Raw genomic sequence first — 17539 nt, forward strand, 5'->3', positions numbered from 1 at the left:
GATACTGTACAACTATCAACCATGAACATTGTAACTGTTAAAGGATTTGCAATAGAGTTATGTTTAAATGTCACACCTTGTACCCTGTTGTCCTCCTGGAATAAAGGGCAGAATGAGTAGTCAGGGTTCCATCCAAATGTAGCGCAAATTTATATTTAATTTCAAGAAAATCAGCACAAGAAAATTCTAAATACTCTCCCAGTAACTGCTATTGTGCGAGTATTAGGAGTAGGTTCATGGACATAAACAGCTGGTGGCAAATTTCCCAGTCTGCTGCTATTAAACCATTGAAGAAGAAGAGGGATGCATGATCGTTTAAAACTTAAGATAACAATGTAGAAAGCATCATGGAAGTAAACATGTTTGTTTCATGTGTTAATATGAATGCTGGAAAGAACCAGAGAGTCTGTCTCCATCCAGTATAAACTTCTGTCACATGTTCACAGTTCAGTTCTCATACTTTGTAGCCAGATAGCAGTTGAACACTGACTAGCTCAGCACTGTGGAATCTCACACACTTTAAACTGTGCACATCAATATTTTAATCACCTTAATCAGGTTCCCTGGAGCTTTTAAAGCAGCTAAGAGCAGCTTGTCCTGTCAGTCTGTGAAACTATAACGTTAGCTAAAGTAACATTAGTTAATCAGTTAAAGAGGTGAGAGCTGTCAGCGGGATAAATTTAGATGATGTCTTACACCTTAAGCTTCAAGACCAAAACACTCTGAACCACTGACTGGCGAGCGAGAAAACAGCCGTGTTGTTGTTGTACTTTGTGGCTTCTGTAGCAGCCCAACTCTCCTCACCACATGTGTTCTCCGTACAAGTAGGAGGGACTACTCTCAACTGCATTCAATAGCAACAAAGATATTTCATTGTTAGAGACAACTTCTGAGATTTTCTGATAACACACCACCCTTGCAAATTATTAATCAAATAAAGACAACTGCAACAGGCAAAGCACCTATGCTAGTTTGTTATCCTGTTCCGTGTATGCTCCTGGTCCCGTTGGCGTGCTGCAGTACGGTGCTTCCTGTTGGTGTTATTGGGGGAACACTCTGTTTTGCACGTACACAAAACTTTGGAAGGTGTTTGTAAAAATCTGTTTTAGTTACTTAAGTTTGCTTGTGCATGAGAGGCCCAAACACAGATGGCCCAAACAAAATATTTTGCATTAGTGTGGACAGGGTGAAAGAGTGTAGGAGACAGTACTGTGGCCTTCAGGTAGAAAGGCGAAAGGCCCTCTGTTTGGTTTGTCCACTGGGGGCTTATGTGAAAACATGCAGATACATGGCAAAATCCAATGAGAGATATGTCATCTAAAAGTCAATTGGTTTTCTAGAAACTAATTTAAGGGTATTTTTAAGGGCCTTTGAAGCCTATCTTAAGGTGAAATAGCAATACAAATATTTTTTCAGTGTCATGGTTGAGCTCTGGTGAAAGAGGTGTACTTTCTTGATTGCTCTAATTTTATTTATTTATGTAAATTCATAATTATATAACATGTATCATTTAATATTTAGTTTTTTCATTTCAATGTACTTCGTGGGAATTTTGCTTTGATGATCTCACATTAAACAAAATCCCTGTCCAAACCGAACCTGCCTTAAACCCTGTTACGTTTGGTTATACTAACCTTAACAGCATCTCATGTGCATTTTAAACAGTGACTTTAAATGCACGTTGCCGTTTGTTTCTTGTAGCAATGCCAGGAGTAATGCTTCGACATCTTTTTTGCATTAACACTGATGAATTCTTTAACAGAGTTGATTTCAGGGTTTTGTTTTTTTCCCATTGTCGAAATTTTACATTTGCTGTGCAGTCAAATCAGTGCGATTATCTAGAGTGCAGAAGAATGAACCTGCCCGGTGTAGGTTTATGAACTCTGACATCTCTAAATACAGACTGTGAAGGTTTCCAGGTTTATTCTCACAACAGAGTGTTTACAGTACAGAGTTGTTGCTTTGGAATAAAGACACCGTGGTGACTTATTTCAAACAAAGAGCAGTATATGTATTTGTATTGATTCAGCTTGACCTTTCTGTCATCCCTTAGAAAACTAAATTATCAACAACACCACAGAGTGCTAAGAATTTCATGGGTGTTATATTTAAGAGGATATAACAAAGCTGTTTATCCAGGGAGGTTCAACACTTGAGCAGAATGAAAGAAGAATGTTAGGAACAGTTATTTACTGAAGGCACAACCCAACTAAATGCATTTTAGCCTCTAACCTTATAGAACACAGCTTTGTGCGTACATACGTATAATAACTTCAACAGTCTGAGCACCCTGTGAACCAAAAGGCACCCTAATTCACAAAAACCTTTATATTGCACCAGTACTAACACTCTTAAGTCAGCACTATGTTATAGTCAAGTAGTTCAGAAGTGTAGTCTCATTAAAGCATGAGAGTAGCGTGGAGGTGGACTGATGGGGGCCATCTTACGTGACTGGGCCGCACTGAAGCTGTAAAATGAACTTGCCAAGGAGGGATCTTGGTTTCTCTGTTTGTTTGGATGTCCTGGCTCACAGTTTGTCTGTACGGGCCAGATTCTTGAAGCACACATCAAATCAACGGATGACTAGTGAGGCCGGCTGCCAGCTGAATTTCAAGAACACTTTAGCTTTACTGCAGAATTTTAAATGCTTAACTCTTTGGTGGACTTAAAGTGAATGGACAAATCCTTTTTTTTTTTTTACTGGATTCTCAGTGGACGCACCAGGGAAATTATATAATGGCATAGCATCTTTTCTCCCGTTCAATAGCCGTGCAATTCACTCTTACCTATAACCAGCTTTCTACATGTAAGGTAAACATCTTTTAGAATAAAGCCAAGTCCTTAGTCTGATTCATCACATTTTCCCCACAGCTTTTACAACCTGATAATCTCAGCAGCGCAGTTTGTGTGCATTTAGTGTTCAAATATATTTTGGGACTGCAAGAAAAATCCATGTAGAGTCTCATCCAAAAGTATGTTTCTTTAGCGTTGGCTTACTTCACAAAATATAATCTGGAATGTTCTCTATTTTGCTCTTATCCTGTGAATAACATATAGTCATGGTAGGTAATCGGTAACTACCAAATTTTTGTTGATTATCAGAAAACTTGTCAGACCGTGTAGAGCTTTTGCAAAAATCCTTAAAAACCCATTGTTGCTGTACGTTCCACAAATCCACAAAACAGCAGGGCAGTGTTTCCCAGAAACCCGAAAAATCACAATATTTAAACATTTCCAGCCTTACAACCTTATAACCATGACCTTAAATTGAATTAAGACTTTTAGTCATACTACGTCTAGATCTTAAGAGAAAAAGAAAGTAAAAAAACACGCAGCTCCTCCTGTCACCATGTGTCCACCAAAGAATGTCAGAGAAACACTGATTTTAGTGTAAAGCTGATTTATGCAGTGTTTTTACCTGTTTCCATTACCTGGTCCATTTATTATGAAGAGTAGGAGATCTCTGCTAATTCAGTTTAGGGTAAAAACCTCCTGAATGATTTGCACTGAAGGAATCCCAAACTTGAAACAGGCTGAGAGTGTTTTTTAAACGTGTTAATATAAGGCATGTTAGAAAGTATAAAAATGGGTCTAATCTCAGTCAAATATGTAACATTTCAAGATAAAATACATTATTTAAAAGCAACTATTTTCAGCAACTCGAAGATCTGGTTCAGCATCAGCATATTTAAACATGACGTGGTGGAATCTCAGTGACAGCTCATGTGTGGCCTGATTGGATGGTCCAGAACAAATGATATGTAAAAAAAAAATTGAGAATGTTAATGAATATTGTTCTATTTTTTTACATGGAGCCTGAAGTGTTTTACATTCATACGAGCTGCTTAACAAAGACCCACAGTTGCTGTGTTGTGGATTCTTTTATCATGGGATCGTGCAGCTCATTATTATCAAATTTGGCAGATTTGGATGAATGAGGCTGACAGTGCAGTCGTGTCACAGGGGTAATCTCTGTCTTTTTTTTCTGCTTTTCCTTTCTGCCTACTTGATTTTCTTCATTTCTTTATCCTTCCTTTCATTCTCTCCCAAAATACACATTGCTGTGAAGTTTGTGCCCAGTCTGACTTCAGGATTTAGGAGTCAGTGAGTTATGACGACTGAGGTGGACGTGCTCAAATGGTCAAAGCTAGTCTGATATGCATCTGGAAAAGAATTTGCTTGTAGTATTAATCTTTAGGACGCTATCCCAAACTGGTGTACCAAGGTGGATACTCTGTCATAGATTGTGTTGTTTTATGTCATTATAGTGAATGTATATAACAGAATAATCTCATTTAGAAGATTCAATAAAGAAAACTTTGTTTCTTTGTGCCTGAATGTTAGACTTAATACCCCAGCTGAAATAAAGCAAATGAGTTTTAAATGCTCTCTCCACGAAGCCGTGAAATGTAGTTGTTAAAATATGATGTTTTATTGTTAATAGGGAGCAGTGGATGTCTTAGCTGCCACACTGAGGTCATATTGTTGGCTGTTCTGGGGGGATTTAAACAACCTGAAGGAACATGGCATTTTGCAAATTAAGACCCTACATATGGTTTGTATATTATAAGCTGGTTCAAGCATTTCTATAAAGATACATTTAGATTTGTAAACTTTTAGGTCAAGAAAATAAGGCCTAAATAAAGGCAACAGAATTTCTTCTCCAGAATTTAATTCCGCTGAAATATTTAGACAATCGGATCTAATCTTGCATAGATCTCAGTCTTGATAAACGTATAACTGAAAAGTTAAATAGATATTTGAAACAGTGATTAGCTTTTTTGTTAAAGGTATTTCTTTAGTAGCTTTAAAATAAAGTCAGATTTAGGGCTTTAACTAATGATTATTTATTTTCTGCAGGTCATCGTCTGATCAATTTGAAAAATATGTAGTTTGTCGGAGTCCAAGGTATATTGTAATGTATTGTTGCATCTGACGGTCAAAAAGTCTCACAGATTTAATATTAAACAGAAAATATTTATATTTTTGTAGCAAAAAATTATTAGGAATTGATGCCCTAAAGAATTTCATGATTTCAATCATCAATCAATCAAATTGTATTTGTACAGCCCATATTCAGAAGTCACAATTTTTCTCCTTGGACAAGGTGTGACATCCTCTGTCCTAAACCCTCTATAAGAGTAAGGAAAAACTACCAAAAAATCCCTTTTATGATTTGTTATTGATCAAATCAGTTTCAGATTATTTTTGATGATAAAAAAAATCTATTTGATGTCTCGATATTGTTATTAGAGACCTTTTCTTATGTTTTTGAATTCAAAATAATAAGAACAATTATTTTTCAGCATTTCTAAAAAAATGGAATCTAGTTTAATTGTTATTATGTGTTAATGGTGCAGGTTGATTCATTTAGTCTCTCACATGACGGCTGTGTAGTTAAATTTTCATACCTCAGTTAATGATGGTGCATTTTTACCAGCAGTAATTCAGTTGGTTAACTTGGTGTGTGATACAGAGACACTAGCTGAGTGCACACTTCAATTCTGACACAGTGAGCATGAATCTATTTCACTGAATCAATGCTTCTCTGTTGGGAGGGCCCACATGCCCAACAATGCAGGGAAAATAATGGCGTATTGAACTGGTACGTGATAGAGCAATTATACCCTTTGTTCACAGCTCTGCAGATATGTTTGACAGCTGCTATCAAGCTGCATGTTTACACACTGGCGCAGAGGTCTGTCCTTAAACAATTACTAGTTTTCAAAGAGAAACTAGAGCAGTGGATAGTATGCAGCTGAGCTGCGATCAACTTCTGCAAGGAAAGTGAAGAGCAGAAAACAAGTAAATAAGGCATGCTCATGATGCACAGATTAGATTAAGACAGTGATTAAGTGGGCTGACATAGATACCCTGGCTGGTCCAATGAGTGGCTTTGGATTTGGTTTTAAGCAGCAGGAAGAGATAAACAGCAAAAGCCATCAGTCAATTAAGGATAAAGCCTTCCAAAAACAACTAGTTTAACTTTGCTTTTCAATTAATCCTCTCCAGGTTCCACTGGGGGTCATAGTGCTGCAGAGTGAGCAGTGGAGGAGTCGAAGATTAAGTAAGAGTCCAAACAACTGGGCGCAAGCACTAAGGCTCAAATCATTTAACCCAGCTGATGCTGCACAGATGCTTCTTGCAGTGTAGGATTTCAGCCATTTGTTTTTCCTCAGGAATTTTACAAACATCTCATTCATTTTGGGAAATTATGATCTGTGGATGAATCGTGGAAGTCCAAAAGTGTTCATTTTTTTTATTTACACAAGCACCTCTCTGTTGTTAGAAGGGATTTCAAGAATGTGTAAACATTTAAAAAACACAACTATGTTGTGTTCTTCAGAGTAATCTGTAAGAAATCCCTTAGCTAAAGTCCTCATCTGCTGTGGGAGAAAATCTCCCTTTCATGTACTCTGGTTTGGATCGAGATAATCAAGTAACATTGTTTACTGTACAAATGAAACAATTCGTATTGACCTAATGTGTTTCAACAACAACATTGGACTATGATCCCTTTATTTTGTCCCTTAACTTCCTGTCTTTGGTGAACGTTGGACCAGTTTCACAACATAACATACAGTGTGAATTAAGGACTGGCGGATCAGTAGGAATAACAGACCAGATGTCCCATACACCAGTGGGACAAACATTTTCTATATCAACAGCATAACTGTGCTATAGGCATTGGATACATTTTCAAAGACAAGAGCTCATGAACATTCTATTCAACCTGGTTCTGGTCCAATCTGACTTCTGTTATCTTGTCTCTGAAAAATGTGGCAAACTCCTCACATTTTGATGTTGGCGTGGTGATTGTGTAGCTTTTGGAGCGGGATTTACGAGGCTGTCCATAGTCAATCAAAATATTCTGGCATTTTTATGGGTTCCAGAAATTGGCTTTGAGAAATGGTCTTCATTGAAATAAGTGAAGTGTTTTTTTTTTTAGTTTCCCTATATTGGCTCTTTCCAACTGTTTTTCGTTGCGTTAATATCTGTTGTCCTTGTTGGTTTCTTTTCATATTTAATCTCTTTCAGTTTGACTGGTGCCAATGGCAGCCTTCAGCTTTTTGTTAAAATTATTCCCTAGATCATCAAACTATATTGTTGTCATAATTGGTCCTGACAACAGACAACATTGTGGTAACTCATCTGAAAGTATAGGACATTGTTTGGTAGGTCTATATGTTGCTATAAACAGCACAAGGGGATGCCATTTGAACAGTCTAGTCTGATGTTCAAAGGAGCAAAAATCACCAATAGAGATGCTTTGACAGTTCAGGGCATCAGCAAATTCCCAGGCACTCCCACTGCCTTTATAACCAGGGGTCATCTCTATAAGAGCAGCAGGTCTGTGGCTAAATATCCAGGTTTCTGCTAAAACATGCAGATTAGTTTATGTTCAGAAATCTTTTCCTTAATAACAAAAGTCAGCGATCAAACACTGAGAAGTTCCATAGCCACTTTTCCCATCCAGCTTTTCTTAGTTCAGGGAAGTAGTACATTTAATAAGATCAAGATTGAATTATTTGTAGTTATACCAGATTAGTATGGGTTATCTGATGTATAATGGGTCTCACAAGTTGTTAGTATGATGATATTAGGCTGTTGACAAACTGTTCTCCTGGCAGAGTTTAGGGAGTGTTTGTTAAGTAGTCCAGGCCCCTTGTCGTGACCACACAAGGTAACTGATTGGATTGACTTCTCGATCAGATAAGGAGATGTGATTACCTTGTTGGAGTGTGATGATACTTACAAGGTGATAATGTAATTAATAATGTAGGTAATAAAGAGTAGTCTCATCTGTAATTCATGTAGGGCTCTATGCAGTGATTGAGTAAGTATTCCGATTTTACTTGTGTAATAGCACAAATACAACACTGTAAAATACTCTATGACTAATTAGCATCAGGCATTTAAAATGTCACCTAAGTAAAAGCATGTCTGTAGTCAGGGTAATTAAAGTAATAAGAAGTATTTAATGCAGGAAAATGTTCCTTGGGACTGCATGCTATATTATTTCATTAGATTGTTATTGTTAAGCATGCATTAATGTAAAAGTATTATTAGTAGTAATAAAAACGGCCAACACATTTGTCCTCACAAATAAATAAAAATGTTAAAATTAGTGGTGCACCGATGTATCGGCCGTATATCGGTAGCGGCCGATATTCGCCTCGTTTACTGCTATCGGCGTATCGGTAATAAACTTGACTTTCACCGATAACATTGGCCGATATTCATTGGTATGTTTTCTGCAGCCTGCCAATCTGGCATCCAGATTATGGTACACTGACGCCGGGTTTACACCGGGCGCTGAAGCGCAGCGCAGCGCCAAGGAAAGCCAGGCGCCTCCCATCCACCCCCCTGTTAAACCTTTGTGCGGTTCACATGGGCTGCGATGCGCCGCGCCGCGCCAGCGCCCTTCACCGATGGTTTCGGCGTGCGAGCGAGCGTATCGCGCCAGGAAACAGACTGAAAAATGATTTTAAACGATATAAATGACATATTTGATATGATATAAATGATCAAATATGCATCCCATACTTTGTATTCCCCTTCTGTTGTCCTGGAGTTTTAATTTTCCCAATTTTCCCAATCACATAATTAAATGTCCCCCTCTGCCCATCCACTACAGCCACACAAGCAGTCATATAGATAAAAAGAGAGAGAGGGGGGGGCTAAAGGCTTGCTTGGAGAATATGTCATTTACCCCCGACACCCGACATTGAACGGGTTACATACAACAAGCAGAGAATCACGGGCTGACCAACGCGGAGAAATGCGGGTCCGGTGTGAACAGCCAGGCGGCTGCGCGCTTGAGAATAACGCGGCGCGGGGCGGCGCTTCAGCGCCCGGTGTAAACCCGGCGTTACACACCAAGAAGGCCACATGCAAGTAATAAACAAATATCGGTATCGGCTATCGGCTAGATTGTTGTTTTAAATATCGGTATCGGTATCGGCCAAGAATTTCCATATCGGTGCATCCCTAGTTAAAATCCCTCCATCCATTATCTGTACCTCTTGTCCTTTGAGGGTGGTGGGGGGAGCTGGAACCAATCCCAGCTGACATTGAGTCAAACAAACTTTCACTCTCACATTCACACCTACGATCAATTTATCTAACCCCATTTATCTGCATGTCACTGGAGTGTGGGAGGAAGCCGGAGTACCTGGAGAAAACCCACACAGACATGGGGAGAACATGCTAACCCCACACAGAAAAAACCTTCTAACCATGGCACCACTGGGCCGCCAAAGTAAATGTTAAAAATTGTAGTAATGTATTATTACTCTGTTGAAGCAATGAAAATGACATTGTATATTGTGAAGAGCACATTTTTACATGTTTAGGATATGAACTATGACTTAGTCCCAACTCAGCTCTGAATGACAGTATAACATTGTATAATAAGTTGTGGCCTTGCAAATTCAATATTTTTTCATTTTTCATATCATTGAGTAAATAGTGGAGGTAAACTATCACACTACACTGCATTTTTCCCATCACATTATAGGTATATAAATTAGTCTCCCCTTCCCTTAATTGTATTTTTTACAGCCAATCGCAGGCTCTTTGTTGCTGATAGCTAACACTCCTCCACAGTGGCTGAGAACCCTATAGTGAGCTTAGCCACTGGTATTGTGTGTGATAGAGCGAGTATGAGGAAACCCTGGCTCAGTGTGACATGATGAAGTTATGGACCTAAAGCCCCTCATTGTTCCAGTGTGTGTCTGTGGTCCTGTAGTCCAGCACGGCAGAATATAGAGAGGTGAAATGCTGCCGTGGCTGCCAACCCACTGGACCTTTTTCTGCTCCTGAGAAGAGTTTACAAACGAGGCAATACCTGCAAGTCAAGATAAAGGGGTAAAGCACCCAGGCTCTTTCATCGGGCCAAACCCAAACGATCTGGATATAATTGCAAAGCGAAATCGCAGTCTGCTGCAATTGCTTAAATAGTAGCTCAAGTATTTAAAAAAGCTCAGATGAAATCATCATGAGCTTACACTCATTCATGTCTTTATATCCTGTGCTGTGCTAAGGGGATTCTTGAGCAAAGTCATCTGTATTCAGTAAACAAAGTGGTATTGATGAGTTGATTCAATGTGGCTTTGCCAGTGAGCGAGCCGGGGAAGGGATTATGTCCCCAAGCCAAAACCCAATACAAGTTTGAATTAGGGGATAGATGTGCAGTGCTTATTGTAGCAGCTGAGGATAAGCTGTGTTGAACATTAAAATAACAACTCAATACCTGTGATATGAACAGGTTTCAGAAAATCTCAGACTCGCTTAAGTGGAAAATATCTGTTTACTGTCACAGAATAATAAATCGACAGAAGTTTTTTAAGCAAATGCAAAGGGGTACACAAACTGTGTGTTTCAAAGGTGGTTTGAAACAAGTTTGACTTGATTTCTGCTGATAACACTTTATAAAGGGACATAATTGAAGGAGTTGTTTTGGAAGGCCTTGGTTGAGCTTTCCTTTACAGAAGGATTTAAGCATCTCCAGTGAGTCAGGCTGGTGTAAAGGTGTAACTACAGCAGCATATGGCAGAGACTGTGAGGAATCCAGAAATCCGTTAATCCACCATTCTTCCAGTATAGGGATTATATATCTTCTGTGACTTTCTCCTGTTTTTACGTCTTGCTTTCCCTTCGTCTGTCCACATGGTTTCAGTCACTGCTGTTACAAAACTATGAGGGGTGTTACATTTTGTTTAACATTGCAACTGCCAAGCATTTTCCAAAGACACATCTTGGATTCAGCTACTTTTATATATTTTTTTTATTTGTCTTGATAAAAACTGTCTGCTGCAAATGAACCTCTCCTTAGGTACCTTCTATAGATTAGAGATACCGCGATTACACAGCAACATTTTTGTCTCAGTGTAAAACTCATTAACACTGACGTATTACTTGTAAATACATGTTCATCCATTTATACAGATAAAAACACATACAAAGTTCATATCACTCTCACTTGTATCCATTAACTAAAAGGGGACTAAAATATACTAACTAAAGAAAACCTGCAAGAATATTTCATATGTTAGGGATTTTTTCTTTAGCATTAAATATTTAGATTCGGCGCTCAAAATTGAACTGAATTGAATACCTGTTATTTAACATCATTCATTTTTTGGCATGGATTTTGTGAAGCACTTTGTAACCTTCTTTAGATAATTGCTATACAAATAATAATATTATTATTCATTACTGAAGTTAGAGTTCAGTATTTGATCAGATGTGATTGACAGTACGACATCACCGTTTCTCAACTCAGCCCGCCCACTTTAAACCAGTGAGAAGGACACAGTCAAAGCAAAACAACTTGCTGTAGCAGATTAGTTGTAAATAAACAACTTCTAGAAGACAGGGTTATTGAGGTCAGAGTTCAATATGGTGTTGTACCAGACTACATTGCAAATGTTTACCTTTCTAACAACAAGTGATGCAGAGTATTATTCTGGTACAAGACAGTGTCAAAAACCCCTTGAACATTATAGGCATAACAAAATAGACCTGATGGAACAGCAGTATTGGTGCAGGTGTACCTAATAATGTGGACACTTGAGTGTATATATCTTTCTCTTACACCTAGCTCCGAAGAACTGGGATTTAATAGTTAAGAATCTTTTATTCATTATATGTTTTTGTCCCACCCACCACAAACAAACAAACAAATGGGCAATAACACCTGAGTTTGTTTTTTTGGTATTCCAATAATCCATATATAAACAATTTGCCTATACAGTCAGAATTGACTAAGGAGATAAAAACAACAGGTTGGGACAACCATCAATTTCAGCTAAGTCCCCTTCACAGGCATAAAACTGATGAAAAAAGAAAATAATGCTTAAGTAGGATATAGTTATATTTTTTGTCATCCAATGATTTGATATATTTTTAGGATCTGTGCATGGACGTCATATCACAGTGGTGTTGAAAATTTTTAAGTAGATGCATTTTAAAGCTAATTATGCAGTGAGATAGCCATATCCATCCCAATCACCATATGTTTTAAAGAAACATGTATTCAAAACTGATTTACAGCTCCTAAACCACACATGTACAATTACAAAGACACACAGAGACGACAGTTTGATCCCCCAAATTACATGCTTGCCTCCCTTTTCTCCTTTTTCATGGCTTCAGTCCTCACCAGCGCAGCAGTTGGAGTCGTATGTCCAGACACTTGACTTGTTTGTGAGTTCAGGATCATAATTAACTCCGTCCAACCATAAACTTTGCAAACTTCAGTGTGTCCATGTCCTCATAAATTACATTTCAAAAAGTTTTTAGAGAGTCTCTGGGTTTTTTGTCTGGATAAAACCTAGTCAACTTAATTATCACCTAGCCTTACATTGTATTGCAGACTATCCTTGAAACGCCCAGCTACATGTGTGCTACAGTCCAAGGCCTCTCACTTTTCATTATTCGCTTTGTCATTCAACTTTACAAAGAATGCTCCCACCTCACTGAGCAAATATTTAAAATAGAGGAGACATCCACTGTACTCCTCCATTATCAGTCTACAGGCTCCGCTGATTCACCTCTTACCATCAAGCGCAAATTTCTCTTAAATTAAAGGCAGCAATTAACACATCAAGGCTGAAGATGGTACCAAACTCAGTTTTTCCCTCCAGTCCTCACAGGTAGCTACAGGAAAGAAAAAAGTCCTCCTGTTGAATGATAAGCACTTCCTCTGCTGTGATAAGAAGCCCCAGGATAATGGCTGTCAGATGAGGCCAATTAATGATGGTTTGATGTGATGTTTGAAGTGTTCAAGGCAAGTCCACGGCTCCTCTTACACACTGTTGTTCCCTCCCAGATAAGCTTTGTTGACTTTGCCCAAATCCACTTTCAAAACCAAAGGCACTTGTTAGCTACCTATCCGAGAGTGACATGCGTAGCTATAGGCCAGCGTTGGGTAATGGTCCTTCACTGTCACCTCCGTAATTTGTGGATTAACAGTTTGATTTAATTCTGAGCCGTCATAGGCAGCTGTTTGGCATATTTGGAGGCAAGGACCGATCATCCCGTAAGCTTCTCGGACAGGCAGTTTGGATGTTATCACGCATTATTTATGTATGCTGTACACAGAAGTGTATTATGCCAAACGGGAAGTACTAGACGCTAATAAGGGGGTTGGGGAAAAAATGTAGGCCAGTGTTGTCTTTTTAAATTATCTAGTCCGTTGACCATGGACCTCCATCGAGTAGAACTTAAACTATCCAAAGAAGAACTGTTGTTTGAACCTTTCACTGTATACTACTTGGAAAGTATGTCTATAACAGAAACTCCCAGTACTGAAGCCATCCAGAATATTTGGGCCTGCATCAATATAGAACAAAAATAAGAACAATAGAGAACAATGTGTCCTGATTTATTTAGAGTTTATTACTCAACAGCTTAATTTGCTTCATCAAACTAAAATGGTGAAGTTGGCAGAAAACTACGGATGTGTTCATTTGCTGTGAAGTTTCAGACATTCACTGTCCTCAGAGGATGAATTGTAATCACCCTTTAAATAATGACATTCCCATCAGCCTCAGCTCTACTGTGTGTTTTGCGCTATTTAACAAATGTTAACGTGCTAACATGCCTAATTAGCACAGTGAAAATAGCAAACACTGTATCTGGCTGTCATACTGATATTATTGTGAGCATACTGATGTGAACATTTAGCTCCACTACAGCCTCTCAGAGCTGCGAGCACGGCTGTCGACTCTTGCTCACTTGCTTTTCCTCTCATAGTGATAACGATTCATCAAACCATTTCTATCCTTATCCTTCCTGCGAACATTACCCTGACCTTTTAACCACTTTTGAGTCATATGAGCTTGAAGTAACCAAACTGGTTCATATACTCGTCTGTAGTTTTCTTTGTCCAGGCTACTGCTTGTTCCTTTTAATTGCATCTTACAAGTAAGGAACAGAATGTGACAGTTTATTGAAAAAAGAAACATGTCGCAATTTATCTAACAATTTTTCATCAAAAATATCAAAACCATAAAATTTTAAATAATGAAGTTGAAGAGAAACCTCTACCTCTAAGATGATGTCCTCTGTCTTGTGTGTTATATACAAGATTCACTTCTTTACTGCCGTACACAGTAGGGTGTGCTACCTTATTTAGTCTGTATTCTTAGTTAAATGCTTTATCTTCTCTAATATTATTAAATGTTTGTCTTGAATAATATATAAACAATGTTGTAAAATCGCTGGTGTTCAATTTTTGAGCCAGAGATGTGACATAAATGCCATCCGCCCCTTTTTGTTTGTGTGCCATTACCCAATACGATCAGGTGAACGCAGATCGTCTTCTATCATCTGCTATTGATTTGCAAAAAATGTGAAATATACAGATCTTTCCTTTGTTTATTGTTGATGCAAATATATTTTTAAGTGCATGTGCTTTCTACCACAGAGGTATGTGGGAGATGGTTATGGTTGTGTTGTGATATATTTACAGCTGTCAGTCAGTAACCCCCTGAGACTCAGATAAGATAAACTCCTGAGACGTTGCATCTTACCACTTGCAGTATCAAGGAGCACATACTCCAGTCATGCAAGCCATCCAATTCTATTTGATATATCCCAAGCCAATATACAAGCTGTCAGTCAGCATTAGAGTCAGATTCACGTATTTACAGAAAAGTTGTGCTGCTGTCATTAGGGAGCAAAGGCCAACAACTCAAGTAAACTACTCAACAGCTGTTCAAAAAAAGTCATGCAAATCTTGTTAGGAAGTTTTGAGTTGTAACTTTAACAAACATATCTATTATCTAGTGGGATAAGTGGTGTTTTTATGCCCAAGTGATGCAGAAATACAATCCTTGTTTTGGCTGTAATTCTGAAACGCTGCAAATAAACAATGACAGTTTTAAGCACAAAGGGAGAGTAGAGAGCATGTTCAAACAGCAGATTTTCTCAGCAAGTGTTTTGACCATTAAAACTTTCTCTGTGCCGCTTTTGGTGTGTAAACGTTACATGTTCAGCTTGTTATCACAGATAAAAACATCACAGACCCAATGAGGAACCGAAAAAAGTGTAGGAGAGGTTGAAAAATGGAGCTTTTGGAAGAGTTGCTACTCTAAGAAAGGATTAGAAATAAATGTAGGAGTTGCTGAAGTAATTTGAGAAAAACTGCTTGATGCTGTTTATAAGAACTGAATAAACAGTCGCCCGGCACTCTGTAGCAGTCAGTGGGGGCAGGGCAGTATGTTGAACATGTCTTCTTCGACACCATATGATAAATAACAGCAGCAATCGACGTATGTGTTACACTGCGGGTCAAACTCACTGCCAGCTTATTTAGATAATTTATAATGTTATAATGATAATTCACCATATCGGACTGAGGCAGACACAGACAGACTGACCCTTGACCTCTGAAATAGCTGACATGCAATGTATGAAAAAATAACTAATAAATACTTTAAACTTCTATATAAGCAAATTCTCTTTCATTTTATGAAAAACAGTTAACAATCCAGTGTATCAGAGGTTAACTTTTACAGTTTCAGAAAAAAAAGCTGCACCCAGCTTCAACACATGCCAAGAAAACAGGTCATTCCAAACATACGTGTTCAGAATAGATACTGTCAGTAGTTTCAAATCCTGTGTTAAGCAAAAAGAGAAATCTGAAAATGGCCCCCTGATCACCTCCAGTTTTTTAATGGCTACGTGTCTGGAGCTCCTGCTGAATCAAAGTAGTCATTTCACATGCTGAAGATATTCCTGACATAAAAATACTTTTCACGTGATGTCTGTGTTTAATAAAAACAGTGGAGCCCCTTGTATTTCTCTCACTTGTTACCATGGGCTGTTTGTCACCTCCTGTTTTTGCTCAGGGAGCTGCTGTGGGGTGCAGGTGGGGGGGGGGGGGGTGGAGTTGTAACTCTTTGTAGTAGTCACAGCTCTAAATCTCATTTGTAACGGTTATCAACTGGTTGAGGTCCTCACAATAGCTTTTGGGGAAAACAAATTGGTTTTTGCTGTGTTTATCCTTTGATTAACCTCCATATTATCCATCTGTGTAATTAGCCTCATTATGAGAGGCTTCACACAGGAGTGGTCTGACATTTTCCGGCCTTTAACAAATGGAGCGCTCGCTCTGTCTGAAAGATGGACTCTGAGCGAGGTGGACTGTGGCTGTAAGAAATCTTCTAATGCTTGTTTTAAGGAATAATTTGCAATCTGAGAGTTTTACTCTGTGACAGTTTAAAAGGCTACCTCTCGTAAGAAAAGTGAAGCATGTGATAATGTATTAGTCAAATTGTCTCATGTAGATAGTTTTTGGTTGTGATGGTACGAAACAAAGAACGCACTGTTGCACAACTGATACCGATGTAGTATCTGTTGGTGCACAACAAGTTTCTTCTCACCTTTGCGGCGAGCACCTTCTGCCCGTTCGCCTCTGTCAGACTGAAATTGGCCGCCTCCTGTCAGGTTCCTGCCGGGGTGTAGACAGGATGAGTTGTGATTGAGACCCTCTTCTTCACTGAGCTCTGAGCACACTTGCTTTGACAAAACAAAAAGGTGATTTTGCCTCCTGGCTTTCTCTTGTCCTCTCTTCTCCCACTTGTCTCGGCGGGTTTGTGTTAAGCGGTGAGTGCAGTAACAAGGACTGACTTCCAGCAGGTGACTGTGAGACTGAGGTGTTGAAACAGGTTGTTGTTGGAATTAGAGGTGAAACTCCTTCACTGTAATGTATCAGGACCTCAGAAGACCTTTTTTTCACACAGTTAAGTCAGACCTTTGTGTGACTGTGAAGGTTCAACTTTTGTGTGACTGCTTCAGTTTTTCACTGATTGAATTATCCAGACCAAATCTGGACCTCCACAGAAATGATACAGCCCCCATGTGAAATCCTTTCATAATCCCTTTTGGGCTACACCAGACATTGTAAGTGGTAAATTTATTGTTTGTTATTTTCGAATTAATAATTAGTACAAAATAGAGATGCACTGTAAAAAGGTTATTAACAGTGCAGATGAAATTAGATAAGTCATGATTTAATCATTTCCCTATAATGCTGAATGAAATCCCCCAAAATCCCCAGCTGAGTAAAACCACTATCCTGTATTTAAATTTCACAAATATAGAGAGACTTGAGGTTAGAGAAGTAATGGCTGTGTATCCTTCTGGTCTGAGAAACATGTTGAATTAATTTACTCAGTCGTAAAAAAAAAATGTACAAAGCTAATCAAACAAATTAGATGAATAACATAAACCAGGTCAGTGGAAAAATCAACCTGGCAGCATCTATGTGCTCATTCACGATACAAACAAAACAGTATCGAGCTCATAATAACAATGCCCCGCAGTGTTACTACCTTTAACTATGAAAATATTGTGCTGATTAATCAATAATGAAAGAATGGTTTGTAGCCCTAAACAAATCCCTCATCTCTGTCGCTGAATGTTTGAATTCTGAAGCTTTTTTTAACCAATGGCAAGATCTGTGTTTTGCAGCATTTTTTCTCTTAAGCTGCTAAAGATGTATTTCAAAGAAGAGTCAGCAGTCTGC

At 38.5% G+C, this 17539-nt stretch overlaps 1 protein-coding gene across 6 annotated transcripts in view; it reads left to right on the forward strand.

The window, feature by feature from the left end:
• The window catches only part of lpp (LIM domain containing preferred translocation partner in lipoma), a 151654-nt gene that overhangs the window by 30004 nt on the left and 104111 nt on the right, over window positions 1-17539 (forward strand). Inside the window, exon 1 of one of the 6 annotated variants that reach the window (XM_034583003.1) lies at window positions 6049-6149. The exons of 4 other annotated variants lie outside the window; for them this stretch is intronic. In XM_034583003.1, the coding sequence (XP_034438894.1) occupies window positions 6136-6149 (14 nt within the window). In that variant the 5' untranslated portion in view covers window positions 6049-6135. Of the gene's footprint in view, window positions 1-6048; window positions 6150-17539 lie in introns of those variants that run through there. One more of the 6 variants, XM_034583004.1, reaches the window with a different exon arrangement.

The sequence above is a fragment of the Hippoglossus hippoglossus genome, chromosome 4 (genome assembly GCF_009819705.1).
Source record: "Hippoglossus hippoglossus isolate fHipHip1 chromosome 4, fHipHip1.pri, whole genome shotgun sequence".
Taxonomy (NCBI): Eukaryota; Metazoa; Chordata; class Actinopteri; order Pleuronectiformes; family Pleuronectidae; genus Hippoglossus; species Hippoglossus hippoglossus.